General features: G+C 38.4%; 1 protein-coding gene across 3 annotated transcripts in view; it reads left to right on the forward strand.

The window, feature by feature from the left end:
* Positions 1 to 1,980: 1,980 nt before the first annotated feature.
* Positions 1,981 to 21,125, forward strand: part of LOC118520160 (uncharacterized) — a 33,695-nt gene continuing 14,550 nt past the window's right edge. The window contains exons 1-4 of one of the 3 annotated variants that reach the window (XM_078068831.1): positions 1,981 to 2,190; positions 5,486 to 5,556; positions 9,005 to 9,101; positions 17,588 to 17,746. In XM_078068831.1, coding sequence (XP_077924957.1) covers positions 2,113 to 2,190; positions 5,486 to 5,556; positions 9,005 to 9,101; positions 17,588 to 17,746 — 405 coding nt within the window. In that variant the 5' untranslated portion in view covers positions 1,981 to 2,112. The remainder of the gene's footprint in view (positions 2,191 to 5,485; positions 5,557 to 9,004; positions 9,102 to 17,587; positions 17,747 to 21,125) is intronic. The other 2 variants (XR_013446398.1, XM_078068832.1) reach the window with 2 other exon arrangements.

The following is a 21,125-nucleotide window of genomic DNA, read 5'->3' on the forward strand; positions in this document are numbered from 1 at the left end:
TGTAGGTCTAAATGTGTGGGCTGTGCAGAATGAACCCATCATGCCTGCTTTACAGGATTGTTTTAACGTGACAAGGTGAGACCAAGATGGGGGAGGCCCCATATACACCCTTCCAACTCTCAGATGCTTGTTGTCATTCCTACAGCTCAGGATTTCATTGCCCAGTCTCTTTCGGCTCCACTAGTTACTAAACACAAGGGGTGCCGCCATGTGGCCAAGTTTATTCAGCTTATTTTTATCATGAGCAAGAATATTCCAACCCATTACCTCAGAATTAACATATTTCACTTTCCCACATTATATAAACAATGTGACCAGTGCTCTTAATTCAGTGACCCCACCTGTAACACACGACAGTCTCTTTAAGCTGCTAAGGCACACTAAAGATTTCCTTTATACAGGAGGATACATGATTCAACAAAGCATTTTTCTCAGGAGCTACAGTCAAGTTTTGCTACTTGCTTGTCAAATCCAATTTGATTGCACTGGGTTAAAATAAACTCCACTGACTACCCGTCTTCACCTCTGCCAATCACCCCAGAAGGACATCGACTGTTTTTCCTTTAGAGTTATACCACCAGGAGCAAGAAAGTAATTCTCATTAATGTATTTATCACACTGAGGGTGCAATTGCTTATCTGCGGCATGCTAAGTATTTTGCATGACGACTTAATTTAAATTTGGCGACTATCCCCATTTTATAGATTAGGAAACTGAGTCTCAGGTTAAGTTATAGTAAGGGCGCAGAGTACGTGGCAATGCCTATATTTAATCCAAGTTTGACTTCTTTTCACTCTACCACGACACCCTGCTAATGAGAATATATACACTTATCGAAGCTTGTATTTTTAAAAATTCTTGTCGAGGAACTCAAGATCCAGGATGACAAGTCATTCGACCACCCCTCCCCCTCTCATCTCCTACCCACTCTACCACACACCTTTCCTCTGCCACACTCACTCACATCCATTCCCTAAACCCCCACCTGCCTGCTCTCCAGCCTTTACAGAAGCTGTTCCCTCTGCTTAGAGTGTCCCAGCCTTCCTCCCCACTTAAAGAATTCCAACCCGTCCTACATCAGGGGGAACTGAAAGCTTTGCTCCCTCCCCCAAGGAGAATTAGCAGCCTCCACTCCAGCTTCCGCAACTTAGTTTATCTTTCCACCACAGCCCACACGTACCACTTGGGATTGGCGTCTGTCTGCACATGCCTCTGTAACCACTTCCAGAAAGAACCCCTCAGAGCCAGGGCCCAGGGCCTGCATCCTGGCATCCCCGCACTGTGAGAGTTCAACAAACACTTGCTGAGTTAATGGATGAATTTCATTTTAAATCAAGGTCTATACTTTTCACATTCTAGGCTATGAATGAAGTGTAGGTAGGTAGTACTGTGAAGTACACTGGCTCTCACCAAATGACTTTTTTTATGGGTTAAAAATTTTTAATTTTTATGATTGTGGTTAAATAGTCATAACATAAAATTTACCATTTTAACTGTACATGTTTAAGTGTACAATTCTGTGGTATTAAGTATATTCATTGTGTAATAATTATCACTATCCATTTCCAGAACTTTTTCATCTTCCCCAACTGAAACTCTGTACCCATTTCACACTAACTCCCCACTCCTCCCTCCCCCTCCCCCCTCTACCCCTCACCCCTAAAATCACTATTCTAATTTGTCTCTATAAATCTGACTACTCTACGTACCTCATGTAAGTGTAATCATATAATATTTGCTCTTTTATGACTGGCTTATTCACTTAGCATAAAGTCTTCTAGGTTCATCCATGGTCTAGCATGTGTCAGAATTTTCTTCCTTTTTAAGGCTGAACATAGCACATTTTATGCAGGCATTCAACTAGCGATGGATTTTAAGAATAACCAGGAAGGAGAAAGGTTTCACTCACCCAAAGCCAGTTTTTCCCGAAACCCCGCCCGGTCTCATCATAGGCTCAGTCCAAGCCAGGGATGGCCCCGCCTCCCTCCCTGCCAATCAATCGCTCCTCGCGCCTGCGCAAGCACCGCCCAGAGCCCGGCGCCAGCCATTGCCCCGAGGCTGTCCCAGGCGGTTAAGTCCGGCCGAAGCCTTTCCTTCACTGGCCCGCCCACCATGACGATCACCTACAGCTGTATTGCTAATGGCCGAGCGGTCCTAGCGGAGCTGGCCCTGACCGGCGGCTCCTATCAGGTACCCCGGGGTCCTGACCCCGACCTCGGCAGGCCCCGCCTCTTCAACGGTGGCGCCTGCCGGGCCCGCCCCTCAGGACGCGGCGCCGCCGGGCGGTCGGGAGCAGGCCGCGGGGGCGAGAGGCCCCGCCCCGCGAGAGGCTAGCTTCTGTGAGCCGCGAAGCCTGCGAGCGGGTGAATCCCGACCGCGGGGCCGCACGTGCGCCGCCTAGGGGTTAGGGTTGGTGGTGCACGCGACCCCTTTGGAGGAGATCCTTAAATATTTTAACTCCCCTGAGGAGAAATGACTTTCAGTTCAGCACACATTTATTGAACATGTGTTAGTTGCATCATCCCGGGGTAAAGGTGTAGGGGATGCAGCAATGAAGAAAAGACGGGACCTGCAGCTGCCCCTTGATGAGCTCGTTGTCTCTTTATGACCAAGGGCTGTATACAGTTTGTCCTACAGTGTAAACGCCTTCCAGTGGAGATACGTTGAGAGTGCTCCTGTAGCATTCAGGATGGTGGCTGCTTGCTGACCACAGCAGAGGTGACATTAGGGTGGTTGGCTTGGAAGCCTTATAAGAGTTAGTCTTAGCCTGAGACAGGAAAGAGAAATGGGGACTCCACTCAGATGGAACAGCTCAGTGTGTTTGGGGAACCCCAAGAACCTCAGTGTGGCTAGAACACAGAGTCACAGTATGTAGGGCTAAAGATTAGGTCAAGAAAGCGGACAGAGGATAATTAATGAAGAGTCCTATACTGTTTGTTTTCTTATTGTAGGGAAACTGGAGAGCAATTAAATAGAGGAATAGCAGGATCCGATTCATCTTTGGAAAACTTGGTTTGGTTATAATATGGAAGGTGAATTGGAGGAGAGAGAACCAGTTAGGATGGCATTGTTGTAGATTCTGTAGGAGATTGAAGGGTGTGAGCAAAGGGCAGTGAGGGTGCAGATGGAAAGGAGGGGTCAGATCCTAAAGAGATTGTAAAACTAAGGGAACTGGGTCATGCCCAGAATGATTCTCAATTTTTTTTCAATCTTGTTTCCCCAGAATTATTAAGACATAATTCACATATGACGGTGTATAAATTTAAGGTGTACGACATGATAATTTGTCAATTTTTTTCTTAGGTGGCATTAAACCAGATTGAAACTACAGATGGAGGAGCAGGACTGTGAGGGAGGAAGTCAGAGGGAATGCAAGGGAGGAGAGTATAGTTTGGGACAGGTTGAATTTTGCTGCCTCTTGGAAGTGGCCAATCTGTGTCTTTCTTCCTCCACCTTATTCCCAAAAGATTTAAGTCAACAAAATGTCCAATAGGTAGGACCAATAGGTAGCACTCAGAGGGTCATGGCTAACAGTTGAAGCCAGTAGAAGAGGGTAGAAAAGAAAAGTATGAGAGTGAGGAGAGAAGAGGACCAAAAGGCAGAACACTGTTTAGGAGCAGGTTAGAGAAGTGGGACCCCAAATGAGAGCAGTGGTGTCCTGAAAGCCAAGAGAAGAAAGTTACGAGAATGTTTCATGCCCCAAAGAAGTTGAACAAGATCTAAAAGGTGCTCATTGGACTCTACAATTAGAAGATTGGTGGGGGTACCTGGGTGGCTCTGCCTTCGCCTCAGGTTATGATCTTGGGGTCCTGGGATCGAGCCCCACATCGGGCTCCCTGCTCAGTGGGGAGTCTGCTTCTCCCTCTCCGTCTCCCACCTGCTCCTGCTCTCTGTCTTGCTCATACTCTCTCTCTCTCAAATAAAATAAATTAAAATCTTAAAAAAAAAAAAAGAAAAAAAGGATGATTGGTGACCTTACAGGTAGCAGTTTGGAAGAAGTGGTAGAGGCAGAAACCAGATTGCTTGAGGCCAACTGAATGGGAGATGAGGAAGTCAGGAGAGTGAAGTTAGACATTCTAAGAATTTAGAAAGGGAGTGAGATGGGGTGAAAGCTGAAGAAGCATGGTGCAGGAAGGGGTCTCATTTTTCAGAACAGGGAAGACTTTCAGCATATGTAGGCTATTGGGAAGCGTCTGACTTGGTTCCGGCTCAGGTCTAGAGGTTGTGGGATCGAGTCCTGCCTCGGGCTCCACACTCAATGCAGAGTGTGCTTCAGATTCTTTCTCCTCTTCCTCTGCCCCTCCCCGCTCATGCGCTTTCTCTATCTCTCTCCGCTCTCACTCTCTCTCAGAGAAGGAAGGAGAGGGAGATCAAATCTCATGGGTTGTGAGATCAAGCCCCACGTGGGGCTCGTGCTCAGTGGGGCATCTGCTTCAGATTCTCTCCCCCTGCCCCTTCACCCACCCCCAAACACATGTGCTCGCTCCCTCTCGCTCTCTTGCTCTCTCTCAAATAAATAAATAAATCTTAAAAAAAAAAAAAAAAAGGAATATGGCTATTCAAGTCTTCCTAGGTAACTTTCAGGTTCCTTTCACACTTCTAAAGTAAATTAATAGGACTCCATACAATTAACCATATTTAAGATATTCTGAATAATCGTCAACACCTTGCACATTTTTCCCCAGAGGATGAGCCTTACAAGAAACAGAAATAAGAGACCTTGACAATTATTTGTTTCATAGAAAGAAATCAGTGAATAATATTGAATAAAAATTGTTATCTTAATCAAAATGAAGAATGAAAAAGAAAGAAAGAGAAAGAAAGTAAGAAAGAAAAAGAGAAAGCTTAGGATATTCAGAGAATAAGGGCTGAATGCTTTTTTTTTAAGATTTATTTTTATTTTAGAGAGAGAGAGAGCACACATAGGGGAGGGACCAAGGGAGAGAGAAAATCTCAAGCAGACTCCCCGCTGAGCATGGAACCCCGACTCGCACCGCTCAGCACAAAGCTCAATCTCGTGACCCTGAGATCATGACCTGAACCGAAATCAAGAGTTGGACACTCAACCGTGAGCCACCCAGGCGCCCCAAAGGCTGAGTACTTTTAATCCATCAACATTTTTAGGTATAGTTTCAGTGACTAGAAGTCACTGAAAAGATGTTTGATTAGATAGTGCTTCCCAGCCTTAAAGCCAGATGTAAGATGTGACTCTAAGAATAAGACTGATTAGTGCAACCTGGATTTGCACACATATAAGTATACACACAAGTATATGTATATTTGTGTAATTTTCATATTTTTCTTCAGATTCAAATGACTTATTTCATAACTTACCTCTTACCACACATTGACTAACTACCCATTAGTTCTCCTAGTGAACACTTGCTCTTTAATAAACCATTCAGACCATTGGTAAATTTAGGGAGAGGATTAAGTAAAGACACTACAGTGTTCCACAAAGTAAATGCTGGTAATTTATTTTTAGGAAGCAGCGGCAACAGTGCTTAAACTAGTGCTTCTTAGAGCTGAGCCAAAGACCATAATGCAGATGGGAAGGTAAGGTCTATTCTCATAAAAGACTGCTTGTTTTTTAACAATAGTAATGACATGAAGGAAAACAAGGTTAGTTGCACGTACTCTCAGTTGAACCCTCAAAAAGGAGAACTTCCATATGTAAAAGGTAAGATCAAATGAGAATAATTAACACCAAATTCAAGATAGTGGTTACCTCTGCAAAGGGAAGGGAGAAAAAATGAAGTTGGGAAAGGGTAGCCATGGGACATGAATTGTATCTGTAACATTTTACCCAGATGGTAGGTCTGAAGTATTCTTGTTATCTTATTCTCCAAACTTCTTTAGTATACCCAAAATATTTCATTAATGAAAAAGGAAACTTCCACTTGAAAAATCTTTAATAGGACCACTCTAAGCTGTACTTGGGACACTACATGGTATGGCCTACACCAGTCTTGACACCATTTTGTTAGTAAAAGAACAGGTGGGAAATAAGAGCATCTATTACTTCTAGACTCATCATTTTTCTTTTTAAGAGCAGGTTTGTTTTAACCTTTATATTGTAGAATAAAACAAAATACAAAAACCACATCAAGTGAAAGTATAGCTTTATGAAGCTTTACAAGGAAACCTCCCCACCAACTGCAGCTACCACCTAAGCCAAAAATATGGAATCCTGCCAGCCATCCCCGAAACGCCCCACCATGCGTCCTGTCCCATCCACAAGCTTCATCCCTCTTCCCCACCATTCCAGCCCCTATAGCAGTCACTTACCCTGGGCCTTCACTGCCTCAGCACCTAAATACGCAACCTCAGACACAAGAGCCTAATCCCACGCAGTTTTTTTCTTTCAGTGTCTTTTACATCTCTTTAATCTATATTTTCCCCCTCCATCCCTTTCCTTTCCTTACAGTTTATCATTGAAGAACCTGTAGAGTATAGTTTCCCACTCTCTGGTTTTGCTGACTGCAGAATGCAGTTCACCATGTTTCATGCAGCAGGATCCACAGGCTGGATCCCTTCCACAAGACTATAGGTGTTTTTTTCCATCAGATGGTACATGTGTCTACTTCTGTCTCCTTTTGACATGCTAGCAGCCAGTGCTATTCCTTGCCGATACCCTAGAGCCATTTATTGACTGGGGAGTGCAAAATGGTGATATTCTAGTTTTGTTCTCACTTATTAGCCAGCATGATTTCAAAAGGAGATTCTTTTCTCATCTACTATTTGCTTTCCTATATTATGCATTCTAATTTGAATCTTTTGAAGATCTCTTCCTGAATTCCTGATTCATATATCCAACTGCCTATTCTGCATCTCTGTTGGATGTCTGATGGGGAACTCAAACTTATGTCCAAAACCAAGCACCCCCTACAGTCTTGCACATATCACTTTTCCAGTTCCTCAGGCCTGAAACCTTTGTGATCCTCGACTTTTGTCTCTTTGACATCCAAACCCAATCCATCAGCAAATCCTGTTGCCTTCCCTTCCAAATATCCAGAATCCGACCGCCTCCAGCCCTACCATGGGAACCACGCCACCATCATCTCTTGTCTGGGTTCCTCCATACAAAGTGAGGTTCATTTTTGTCATTTTTTTTTAATTTTCAAGAATTTCTCTCTTAGAGTTTGATTTAATAGCTTTTATAATTATGCAAAACATGCATGTGGTTCCAAAGTCAAAATGAGAAAACAACTTTTTTTAAGAAGTCTAATTCCCCCCCCCAAAAAAAGAAGTCTGATTTTCATTCCTTTCCTCTCCACACTGTTCTCCCTTCCCCCATAGACAGATAACCATTTTGACAAAGTTTTCAGTTTGTCATTTTCTTTTTCTTCTCTTTTCTTTTCTTTTCTGTAAGAGACACATGCATATATGTGCATTTCCCTTCAGGGAGCGTATGAGAATGATAGATAAATGGTAGTACCTCATACACAGTTTTCCTCATCTTGCCTTTGTTAATTACAGTGTATCCTGGACATCGGGTATTCAAGTTTTCTAACTTTTAAAGATGGTTTCTGAATGTTACTCACTAATAACATACTAAGCATAAATTTAAAATATTTCTTTCCTCACATCCAATATCAATTTACTTCAAATCACATATATACCTTTCAGAGAGATGATAGAATTAGCAACTCTTTTTCAACAAAGACTCCTCCCAAAATAAAAATATTTTCAAGTAGAGATTATGTGTATCAATATCATCATTAAAAATATTTGTAGCATAATGTATTCATATGATATGAAGGATTTACATGGAAAGGGCGGGCACATACTTTAAATTTTCTGCCTCTGGGATTATCTTTTCTCCCTGTTTCTGAGATTTGTCATTTTTGTGTATATCCAATTTAGCATTTGACCAGGTCTATTGCCTGCTAACCATTTGGATATAGAGTGTTCAGAATGACTAGATTAAAAGTCTAGGCAACAAGCAACTGTGGTTTTTTTTGCCATATTTTTAAATTTTCTGGATTGTTGTGCAGTAAAGATGGAGGCACTTTCCAAGAATCTTCTAGCTTCCTAACATGTGACTCTGAGAAGGCACAAAAGGTCAGCTAAGATACACTTTCACATACTATAGGGGAGTTTAATTTCCCCCTCCCCAGTTCATCCTGTTCCTCAGAATATTTAGTATTGGCAGTTTACAACTTTTAAATTCTAATCTATCATACTAGAAAGCCAAGAAGTACCAAAATTAAATATGTCTACCTAAAGATATAAGGATAGTAAAAATCAGTGAACATAGCATTTTCTATTTGATGAGAATCTTTATTCAGTCTTGGAATGAGTAATTATCTATCAAAGCCATTTTTTAAAGATTTTATTTATTTATTTGAGAGAGAGAGAGCACAAGTGGGGGGCCGGGGCAGAGGGAGAAGCAGACTCCCTGCCAAGCAGGGAACCCGTCATGGGGCTCAATCCCAGGACCCCGGGATCATGACCAGAGCTGGAGGCAGACACTTAACTGACTGAGCCACCCAGGTGCCCCTATCAAAGCCATTTTATTTTTTTTTTTTTAAGATTTTATTTATTTATTTGACAGAGAGAGACACAGCGAGAGAGGGAACACAAGCAGGGGGAGTGGGAGAGGGAGAAGCAGGCTTTCCACTGAGCAGGGAGCCCGACGCGGGGCTCGATCCCAGGACCCTGGGATCATGACCTGAGCCGAAGGCAGACGCTTAACGACTGAGCCACCCAGGCGCCCCTCAAAGCCATTTTAAATATAGATAGATAAATAGATGGATAGAGTTTTCTCTTTATTGTATTTCATTTTTATTGATGAAGTTTTAAATACATATTCTAATTTTATAGTCTTTATTTAACATAATTTAATTTTTCACATATATGAAAGATTTCTAATTCTCATTATAAAAAGTTATCTATACAGCTTGTATACTACTACTGAGAGCTTGAAAAAAAAAGTAGATTCTCTGTGAGGGTACTTAATTTCTTCAATGTTATCATGTAAATGAATGTATTCTTTTCAAAGCTTTGTCTACCATACTCTCTTTATTGATGGAATCACTTACCTATGTGCCACAGACAATGCCTTGGATACCATAACACCATCTGCATTTCTTAAAAATGTAAGTAATTTCTTATACTACTTTAAGGACCTTTTCACTTATTGAAATTATGAGGTCTCTATTTTATAGTGTGTTCGTAGTTGTGTCACTAACTGAAAGCAGATCACTCATTTGTCTATAAAACAGAGCCTTAATGACCTTCAGAGATTTCTTTTTTTTTTTTTGACCTTCAGAGATTTCTTACCCCTATCCTTCATCTGCCCTGTTTCCACACTTCTCCAGACCCTAAAGCAAGGTCTGCAAAGACTACCCACACAGATCTATTAGACTCTCTCTCAGTATTTATCTTGTTCTTTAAAAATAAGAGAGAAATTAAACTTTACTAATATTTAGTATACCATTTCAATAGCATGTGTATTTAATTTACAAATAGGGGTGCCTGGGTGGCTCAGTCAGTTAAGCATCCAATTCCTGATTTTGGCTCAGGTCATGATCTCAGGGTCATGGGATCAAGCCCCACCTCAGGCTCCCTTGCTCAGTGGGGAGTCTTCTTGGGATTCTCTCTCTGCCCCTCCCCCCCATTTGTGCATGCTCTCTCTAAAATAAGTAAATAGATCTTTTCTTAAATAAATAAATAAGTAAAAAATATTAATGGAAAAATCAGTCAGCAATACTATAGTGACTAACAGTTATTTTCAGTCATATTCATGAATCATGCATATATTTGTTAGTGTACTGTCTTACTTAACACAACTCAAACTGTAACCACATATAGAATCAAGGATTATAAGGACTAATATTGAAATTCACTCTTCAGATACACCTTGATAAGTGCTAGAGTCTAGACGCTAAACACTGTTAGCAATTTAAGTGACTATACTCTAATTTTTCTCCCTCTCTGCTACTATGACAAAACATCCGAACTTTACCACCTTTCCAAAACCAGATACCAAATTGCTAACCACATACATTTTACCACTATTTCTGGGGAATACAATATTGAGTACAAACAATTGCAAGAATTCCTTCTTGAGACTTTGAAATGTCCTCTAACAACCATAAGGGTTTGGAAAAAGAAAAAAATAAAATAAGGGTTTGAAAGATAGTACCATGACATTCAGTTGGGATTGTTTCGTCATTGTTGAATGGATTTTGAAGGGAGGAGGAAGAGGGCAAAATGAAAAACACTTATTTAGAAAATATCATGGAATCCCATCTCTCTCTGTCCGCCAGAGGTGAGCATCTGCTCTTCCCCTCAAGTCCTCAGACATACCAAAGACTCAAAGTGCTATTTGCGGTCTCACTGTATGAGATTGTGATCTGTACTACAGCAGTGGAGAAGAACGGGCAAGCACAGTTGTCCTACATACTGCATCTTTGATTGGAAAGGACACCCTGCCACCAAAAAGCTAGAAATAGTGTGGAAATAGAATATTCTTTTATTTCACATTTCTGCCAGACTTTGCTTCAAATGAACTCTGTAATTCTCCAGTTGAAATTATCTAAATAGGTTAAATATTTCCATTAATGTCCCCAGGTTAGTGATACTTTTCTGAGAAATCCTTTGATGTCGCAAGAACATTTTTCTCCTTCAAATGCAGTTGCTGCAGATTTTCAACAAGTATTAGGAAAGTATATGGTATGTAACCTTCAACTATACTCCTAAACATTGTATTACAGCTGACAAAACAGTATGGAATTAGGAGATAAGAGCTTAAAAGATGAGTGAGAACAGAGAACTTCTATTTTTATATAATGATAAAGAATGATATTCTTGATATACAGATAAGAGAATAAAGCAAGATAGATAAAGTATGTATGGTATACTATTGTTTACCATTCTTATTTGCAACCATTTAAGAAAGAGGGAATAAATACAAATACACATATTTGTTCGCTTATAGTAAAAAACAAGGGGGGGTGGGAGCAAGAAAAGGATAAACCAAAAACATTTTAATGGTTGCCTATATAGGGATAGGGGACAGGAATAGAAACTAGGCCTCTCTGAATGAAACTTGTTTTGCAGATTTGACTTTGGAACAATGTAAATATTTTACATAATTATAAAATAAAAAATAAAATTATATAAAATTATAAAATTAAATATTTAAAAAATTGTCCATAGAGTGAAATAAGACAGTCAGAAGAGGACAAATACTGTGTGATTCCACGTATATGAAATACCTAAGTAGTCAGAGTTATAAAGACAAAAAGTAGAAGGGTTGTTGCCAGAGCCTGGGGAAAAGGGATGAGGAGGAATTAGTGTTTAATAGTATAGAGTTTCAGTTTGGGAAGATGTTCTGGAGATGGTGGTGGTGATAATTGCCCAACATTGTGAATATACTTAATGCCACTGAACTATTAAGTTAAAAATCATTATAATTATAAACTTTGTTATGTATATCTTACCATAATAATTTTTTTAATTTTAAAAAGTAATCCCTAAAACTCAAAAGAAAAAAAAAACAAGAACCTAATTGTGTATTGAGTTGATGACTTGAAAGACAGTGAAAATTTCTTTCAAGTGACTTTAAAACACAATAATCTGATTGTATATTCCTAGTGAGATTATACCCTAATGACAAAAGAACTAAAAATAAATCTTAAAGTATTTATTTTCAAGTGTCACATTGTTAGTGATAACATTGGTGTTGCTATTCTAAAATTGGTTTATATAGATATATTACTTTGAGTAAGAAAGTTAATGTCATTAGGCATCAAGATTTTCAGCAAGAGTTGCAAATATAAGGTCAAAGAATTAAGTAAAACCTTATAATCCTAACTTTTAATTGAAAATTAAATATTTTTAAGAGAAAATCATATTGTGAAATTTTTAATTGAAACTTAAATATTGAAATTTTTTCTTTTTTTTAAAGATTTTTTTTTAAGTAATCTCTACACCCAATGTGGGGCTCAAATTCATGACCCCCTGAGATCAAGAGTTACATGCTCCACTGACTGAGCCAGCCAGGCACCCCAAAAATTTTTTCATCAAAAATATATTACATGATATATTTTCTCTTAAAAAAAAAAAAAGTATTTCCTAGCCTATCTACTGAAAAACTTTAGAAATAATGAGCAACCCACAAGCAGTGTGCCCCCTTAGCATCTAGATTATAGTCTCTAAATACCATTTTACACTAAAACGAACCGGGCCTGATTGCAGATATCAGGCAGGAAACATAGAAGCCAGAAACATTTTGTCATGCCAGAAACAAGGAAGCTATCAAAGTTCACTGTGCTCATGGCAAAAGACTTCAGGAGCCAACTTAAAGAGGCTAACACTGGTCAGTAATGGAGTAACTTGAACATCGAAAAGAATAATAACTGCAGTGGATTGTAACGCATCAAATATGTTAAATTCCATGAGTTCCTAGATACTATCAAAGACAAAATAATCCCTCATCAGTCAATCTGGAAGATACTAAGGATCCACCTCAACACTCCAAAAACCAATAAATAAAGAAAAGACTCAACCATTTATTCTGACTTTCCCATATGAACTGTACCTCAAAGAAAACAAGTAGTTGATAGAGAAAATGTTTTTTTGGTCTTTATAGAAGTATTCCAGCTAATAAACAAAGAAGAGGTGATAAATTTCACTATTTTATAATCCCTGATGAAATAATGTATCTAAGCAGTCATCATCAATGACTGAAAAAATTAGGTGAAAAGCTGTGAGGAACTTCATAACAGATGAAAGGGGCTCAAAACACCTAAACCCATTGATTATTCCTAAGGTCACAATAAGGAGATGATCAATCATTAGTTATGTTTCCTACTGTTACACAATGAGTAGTATACAGCACACATCTGAAGTATACTTGCCCAAAACATCAAACCTGAATATGACCAAACCTTTATATCTAACTACCAGTTTGCAGGAAATAGAGAGATCAGTGACCAATTAAATGATACCACAGCAATGCAATCAGCAAAATCCAGAATATGAGAAAATCTACAAGACAAATAATCCAATTTCTTCAACAAATAAATTGCAACAGGGGAAAAGTTAAGGAGAACTCATAGATTAAAAGAGACTTACACATATCAACTAAATGTGGACTTTGGTTCCTGGATCAATAAAATAAATGTTAAAAAAAAAACCAACTATGATTTGTTTTTGATAAATTTGTACACACACTGGATGTTTGATGATGTTAAGGAATTTTTGTAGATGTGATAATGATGTTGTGGTTTCATTTTTAAGAAAAATGAGGCCATATCTTTTAGAGATACAAACTAAGGCATTTACAGATTAAAATAATATAATGTCTGGGATTTGCTTTGAAATAATGCATTTGGGGAAAGGGTAATCAGTAGTAGTACAGATGAAACAAGATTGGCTATGTGTTGATACTAAGTGATGAGTACTTAAGGATTGATTATATTATTCACTTTGCATTTGTATATGTTTGAACTTTTCCATAATAAAATATGGAATATTTTAAGGTATACCTGCTTTAGTTTTCTATTATGTATCTAACAAATCCTACAAATTAGCAGCCTAAAACAGCACACACTTATCGTCTCATAGTTTGTGTGGGTCAGGAATCCAGGCCCCACTTAACAGGTTCTCTTCTTAGGTCTCACAAAGCTGCGGTGAGTGTCGTAGGCCAGCCTATGTTCTCATCTGGAAGCTCGGGAAGATTCGGCTTCCAGGCTCATTTAGAACCTGTTGCAGGATTCATTTCCTTATAGCTGTTCCAGGGATGCAGCTTTTTGTTGGCTGTTGGCCAGGGGACAACCTCAAATCCTAGAGACTGAAAATAGTTCCTTGCCACTTTGCCATCCTCAATATGGCTGCTTGCTTCTCAAGGCCAGCAGAGGAATCTCTCTACTCCAGTTTACTAAATTTTTTTTTTTATAAATTTCCGTTCTTTTTTTTTCTAAGATTTTATTTATTTATTTGACAGAGAGAGACACAGCAAGAGAGGGAACACAAGCAGGGGGAGTGGGAGAGGGAGAAGCAGGCTTCCCGCCCAGCAGGGAGCCCGATGCGGGCCTCGATCCCAGGACCCTGAGATCATGACCTGAGCCGAAGGCAGATGCTTAACAACTGAGCCACCCTGGCTCCCCCAGTTTACTAAATTTTATATAATGTGACATAATCACAAGAGTGACATCCCATCACCTTTGTTATTAATTAGAAGCAAGTCATACTTGGGGGTTTGTTTCAAGAATGTGATGCATTGGGGGGTCACCATAGGGTGTGTCCACCACAATGCCTGAAAAATAATTAAGGATAGATGTTTTTATATTAAATTCATAAATTTTCTTGTGAAGAATTCTGCATATTCAACACAGCCAAAATATATTATTGACATAGCTCCCTGAAAACTAGTTACCGTATGAAAATATGCACATTTTAAGCAGTTAACACATCTGACATCAAAGAAATTTCTGTTTAACATTTATAAGCTAACCTGGTGAGCATTAAATCTGTAGAAAATTTTATAAAAGTTATTGAATTTCTTATACACTAGTTAACAAAATAAAAATAGTTTTGAGAAATTTAAATACGTGTTGTGTGTGTGTGTGTGTGTGTGTGTGTGTGTGTGTAGAAGCTTAACACCAATGAATGGACTATGAATACATTATCTTAACAAAACTTAAATGATTCCCTTAGGTTAAAAAAGATTAAGCATTTTTTAAAAGGAGAGAAAGAGAAAAAAAGGAAAAGAAAAATAAAAAATTAACCATTGATCTTAACTTGATTATATCTGCAAAGACCTTATTTCCAGGTAAGGTCACATTCACAACTATCTGGCGTTAGGAATTGAACATATCTTTTTGGAGGGACACAATTCAACTAGCAACCTCTTCTTTTCTACATTTACCTAGTGAGCTCCTCACAGAACATCAATTGTAAATTGCATGGTCCAATAACCAGCAAGATCAGAGTTCTGTTTAAGATGGATTTGAGGGGCGCCCGGGTGGTTCAGCCAGTTGAGTGTCTGCCTTGGGCTCAGGTCATGATCCCAGGGTCCCGAGATTGAGCCCTGTGGCGGGCTGCTGCCCAGGAGGGAGTCTGCTTCTCTCTCTCCCTATGCCCTTCCTCCCACTCGTGCTCTCTCTCTCTCTCTCGCTTGCTCAACCTCTCAAATAAATAAATAAAATCTTAAAAAAAAAAAAAGATCTTATTTTTTTTTAAAGGTGGATTTGATCAATTGCCAAAGAGCAGGGGGTTTTAATATTATTTTTATTTAAAAACTAATGCTCATTAATAAAGTAAAATAACACAAAATATATAAAGCAAAATATGAATATCTCCTACAATCTCAATCAAACCCCTGAAGTGAGCACTCTTAACAGACAACCTAGTGCATAACCTCCCAGAATTATTTATATATAAATATGCATATAAATAAATATATGTGAATATACATTTTATATGCATGTATGTTTATAATATATGTAACATAAGTTTATACATACCTTTTAAATTCGCAAAACTGAGGTCATTAATGCAGTGGGTAAAGGCTTAATCTCTGGAGCTTGAGTCTGTCCTTGTTGTGTAACAATTTGGGTACCTTATTACTTTCAGTCTCAGTTTTCTTTTCTTTTTTTCTTTTTTAATTTTAAGTAGGCTCCACACCCAACATGGAGCTTGAACTCAAGACCCTGAGATCAAGAGTCAAGCACTCTAGCAACTGCACCAGTCAGGGACCCCTCAGTTTTCTTCTTTAGAAAATGGTGGCTTGGGAATCAAAAGAGTTAATATGTGTGAAGTGCTTAAAACAGTACCTGGCACATATTAAGTGTTCAATAAGTTATTATTTGCTATTGTTCTGCAGCTGCAGCTTACTTTTTTAATATAACACTCTATTGTAGAGATCATTTTTGTTAATATGGATAAAGTAGAAGACAAAAATAGGAACAAAGGCCAAGAACAATGAATGGAAAACAGTAACAAATATGGTAGATATTAGTCCAACTATATCAATAATCATTTTAAAAGTTAATGGTCTAAATATAGCAATTAAGAGACAGAGATTGTCAGACTGGATCAAAAAACTGTCAAGAGAATGAGAAGACAAGCCATGGACTGGAAAAAAATATTTGCAAAAGACACATCTGATAAAACTACAGACCGGGAGAAAATATTTGCAAAAGACACATTGGTTATCCAAAATACACAAAGAACTCTGAAAACTCAACAATTCAATGATAAACAATCTGATCAAAAAATGGGCCAAACGGGCACCTGGCTGGCTCAGTCAGTAGAGCACACGACTCTTGATCTTGGGGTTGTAGGTTTGAGCCCCATGTTGGATGTAGAGATTACTTAAAAAAATAAAGTCTTTAAAATAAATGGGCCACTGACCTGAATAGATGCCTCACCAAAGAAGAGCAAAGAAGGTGGCAAATAAACACGAAAAGATGATCATACATCATTAGGGAATTGCAAATTAAAACAGCAATAAGATACCCCCTACATACCTATTAGAAAGGCCAAAATTCACACTGACAACACCTAATACTGACAAGGAGGTGGGGCAATAGGAACTCATATTCACTGCTGATGGGAATGCAAAACGGAACAGTCACTTTGGAAGACAGTTTGACAGTTTCTTACAAAACTAACCATACTCTTAACATACAATGCAGCAATCACACCCTTGGTATTCACAGAAGTTGAAAAATTATGTCCACACAAAAACCTGCATACAAGTGTTATAGCAGCTTTATTGATAATTGCCGAAGCATGGAAGCAACCAAGATGTCTTTCCATAGGTAAATGGATAAACTGTGGTACATCCAAACAATTGACTGTCATTCAACACTAAAAAGAAATGAGCAAGCAAGCCATGAAAAGATATGGGGGAATCTTAAATGCATATTACTAAGTGAAAAAAGCCAATATGAAAAGGCTACTTGATTCCAACTATATGACATTCTGGAAAAGACAAAGCCATGGTGACAGTAAAAAGACCAATTGCTACTAGGGCTTAGGGAGAAGGGAGGCATGAATAGGTGGAGCACAGAGGATTTTAAGGGCAGTGAAACTGTTCTGTATGCTACTGTAATGGTGAATACATGTCATTATACATTTGTCCAAACCAAGGGAATGTACAGCACCAACAGTGAACCGTAAAGTAAACTATGCACTTTGGGTGATAATGATACATCAACGGAGGGTCATCCATGGTAGCCAATGTACCACTCTAGTGTGGGATGTTGATAGGGAGCTGGGGAGTCAGGGGGTGGAGGGGATAAGGGTATGTGAGGACTCTGTACTTTCCACTCAATTTTACTGTGACCCTAAAACTTCTCTTTAAAAATCTATATAAATCTATAAATAAACAACTTAAAAAAAAAAAAAGACTTCCACCACTGATTGAATACATTGAAATATCACTCTCCCCTCCATCCCCCCCACCTTTTCTTAGCAAGATTAAGGTGGGACAATCTGAAGCTTAGTTGATTCCTTATGCTGAAAAACAAGTGAAATGTACCTTTGACACTTTTGTTCAATTTGTACAATATATTGTAATAGATTTTAATTATAGAAAATATTTGTATTATATTTCACTTCTATATAGATGAAATACAATAAAAATCAAGATGATAGCTCAATATCTACACTGAGGAGTCAAGTAACTGATGTAAAAAAGATTATGTCCCAAAATATTGATGAAATTTTGGAAAGCGAAAACAGATTGAATATCTTCACTGATAGAACCAATGACCTCCAAACAACTGTAAGTAATGCTAACCTGTCTTGATATCTAAATAGTGCTCAAAACAAATGGCCAAAAGCAAATACATACCAGGATACTGTGAGATAATCCTATGTTGCCAAACTATAGCTTTATCAAAAAATTATTGGAATGCAACTAAAGTATTTTTTTAAATTATAAAACAATGAAAATTAAAAGTCCATTAAAGTAGTAGGTGGTTATTTGCATAACAGATATATTTCTTACATTAAGAAACAGACAGGTTAGTCAACAAATAAATTGCAAGGGAAAAAAAAAAAAGAGGGAGAACTTACCAAAACATGGGTTTAGAAGGTGTATCAATTGCAATGTGTGGCCCTTATTTGGAATTTGACTCAAACTATAAAAATGAAAATTTGCAACTTCATGAGATAATTAGGTATTTGAACTCTGACTGGATATTAGATGACCTTAAGGAGTATTACTAATTTCTAGTTATGATAGTGGTATTATAGTTATGCTTTAAAGAGTCATTACTTATTAGAGATACATATTAAAATATTTTGAGTGAATTTATATAATGTCTGAGATTAGCTTCAGAATAGTTCAGGAGTAGAATGGGGTATAAATGAAACAAAATTGGCCATAAATTGATAACTGTTAAAACTGGATGTTGAGTGTGCCTGGGTGGCTCAGTGAGTTGAGCGTCTGCCTTTGGCTCAGGTCATGATCCTGGGGTCCTGGGATAGAACCCGGAGTTGGGCTCCCTGCTCAGCAGGGAGTCTGCTTCTCCCTCTCTCTCAGCACCCCCTCCAGCTTGTGCTCTCTCTCTTTCAAATAAATAAATAAAATCTTTTTTAAAAAAACCTGGATGTTGAGTATATAGGGGTTCATTATACCATTCTGTCAACTTTTGTATATGTTCAAAACTCTCTATTAGAAAATATTTTTAAAGCAATCAGTAAGGTTTGAATAGTTAATTACCTTAGACCACCTTAGAGCATTTTAAATTTTATTTTTACAAATCTTTTCTAGAAACACAGCCACCATGTAAAACAAAATATGCACATACTTTTTACTCACCAAGTTCTACTGATTCTACCTCCTAAATCTTTTTTGTTCTTGGCCTTGTTTTTTCACTTTTAGAAACAACTTATTAAGATATTATTTACGTAAAATAATATTCACCCACTTTAAGTATAGAGTTTGATGAATTGTGGTACTTGTGTACAATTGTGTAACCACAATTAAGTTATAGAGTAGCTCTTTCATCTTAAAATCTTCCTACTGTCCTTTGCAGTTGACTTCCCCTACCCTGACCCCAGCCTACAACTGATCTGTTTTCTGTCACTATAGAGTTGCCTTTTCTAGAATTTCATATAAATAAAATTATACAATACATATTGTGTCTGACTTCTTGACTTATAATAATTTTTTGATATTCATGTTGTTGTGTGTGTTAGTATTTTATTCCTTTTCATTGCTGGATAATATTCCACAGAATGGCTAAATTCCACCTTCTGCTCATTCCAGTACCACTCACTATGTCACACCACACTCTATTATTTCTTGTCTAACTATTGTCTTCCCTCTATTTAATTGTTCTCCCTATTTTTAGTTCTAGTCTACTCTAGTCATCCTCCACACTGAAACTAGACTATTCTTTAAAAATGCAAGTATCATGGTTTCCTTTCCTATGCAAAGTTTTTTTACTTTGGCATAGTCCCAATAGTTTATGTTTGCTTTTGTTTTCCTTGCCTAAGGAGACATATCCATAAATAGGTTGCTAAAGCCAATATCCAAGAAATTATTTCCCATTTTTTTTTTAGGAGTTTTATGGTTTCAGGTCTCACATTTAGGTCTTTAATCCATTTTGAGTGCATGGTGTAAGACAGTGGTTCAATTTCATTCTTTTGAATATAGCTAATTTTCCCAACACTGTTTATTGGAGACTGTCCTTTCCCCATTGTATATTCATGCCTCCTTTGTCATAGATTAATTGACCATATAAGCATGGGTTTATTTCTGGGCGCTCTATCCTGTTCCATTGATCCATGTGTCTATTTTTGTGCCAATACCATTCTGTTTTGATTACTATAGCTTATATGTGGAATCTAAAAAATAAAACAAATGAACAAACAAACAAAACAGAAACAGACTCATAAATGCAAAGAACAAACTGGTCGTTGCCAGAGGGGAGGGTTTGGGAAGAGCAGACAAAATAGGTGAGGGGGAGGGGCACCTGGGTGGCTCAGTTGGTTAAAGCAACCCACTGTTGGTTTTGGCTCAGGTCTTGATCTCAGGGTCGTGAAATCAAGCCCCACGTAGGGCTCATGCTTAGTGCAGAGTCTGCTTGAGATTCTTTCCCCCTCTTTGTTCCTCCCCCTCTGTTCCTCTCCCTGCTCTCTCTCTCTATTTCTCTCAAATAAATAAATAAATAAGATCTTAAAATAAAATAAGTGAAGGGCATAAGAGGTACAAACTACCATTTATAAAATAAATCACAGAGGGGTGCCTGGGTGGACAGTTCGTTAAGCAACCGACTCTTGATTTTGGCTCGGTCATGATCTTAGGGTTGTGAGGTGGAGCCTGCTTAAGATTCTCTCTCTCGGGTGCCTGGGTGGCTCAGTTGGTTAAGCGACTGCCTTCGGCTCAGGTCATGATCCTGGAGTCCCGGGATCGAGTCCCGCATCGGGCTCCCTGCTCAGCGGGGACTCTGCTTCTCCCTCTGACCCTCCCCCCTCTCATGCTCTCTCTCTATCTCATTCTCTCTCAAATGAATAAATAAAATCTTTAAAGAAAAATAAAAAAATAAAAAGATTCTCTCTTTCTCTCTCCCCCTTGCTCCTTCCCCTCCCTCCCTCTAAAAAAAAATCACAGAGATGAAAAGTACAACATAGGGAATATAGTCAATGTGATGATGTTGTATGCTGATTGATAGTGGCTACACTTATCATGGTGAGCACTGAATAATGTACACAATTGTAGAATCACCATGTTGTACACCTGAAACTAATATGACATCGCATGCCAACTATGCTTCAATAATTTAAAAAAATTTAATAAGATAAAGTAAAATGCAATTAGGAGTATTATATATAGCCTTCTCTATTTTTTTTTAAGATGTCTGTATTTATTTTTAGAGAGAGAGAGCACACAAGAGAGCAGGGGAAGGGGCAGAGGGAGAGAAGTCTCAAGCAGACTCCCGACTGAGCACAGAGCCTGACACAGGGTTCGATCTCACAACCATGAGATAATGATCTGAGCCAAAATCAAGAATTGGGTGCTTAAGGGACTGAGCCACCCAGGCACCCTTATCTATATATAGCCTCCTTAAACCCTCCCATGGCTCACCTTTGTCCACACAGGGTAGAGTCCAACCCCCCTAACATAATGAGCTTTCTTTGGACTATATTTCTAG

This window comes from Halichoerus grypus, chromosome 3, assembly GCF_964656455.1.
Source record: "Halichoerus grypus chromosome 3, mHalGry1.hap1.1, whole genome shotgun sequence".
In the NCBI taxonomy this organism is placed as follows: domain Eukaryota; kingdom Metazoa; phylum Chordata; class Mammalia; order Carnivora; family Phocidae; genus Halichoerus; species Halichoerus grypus.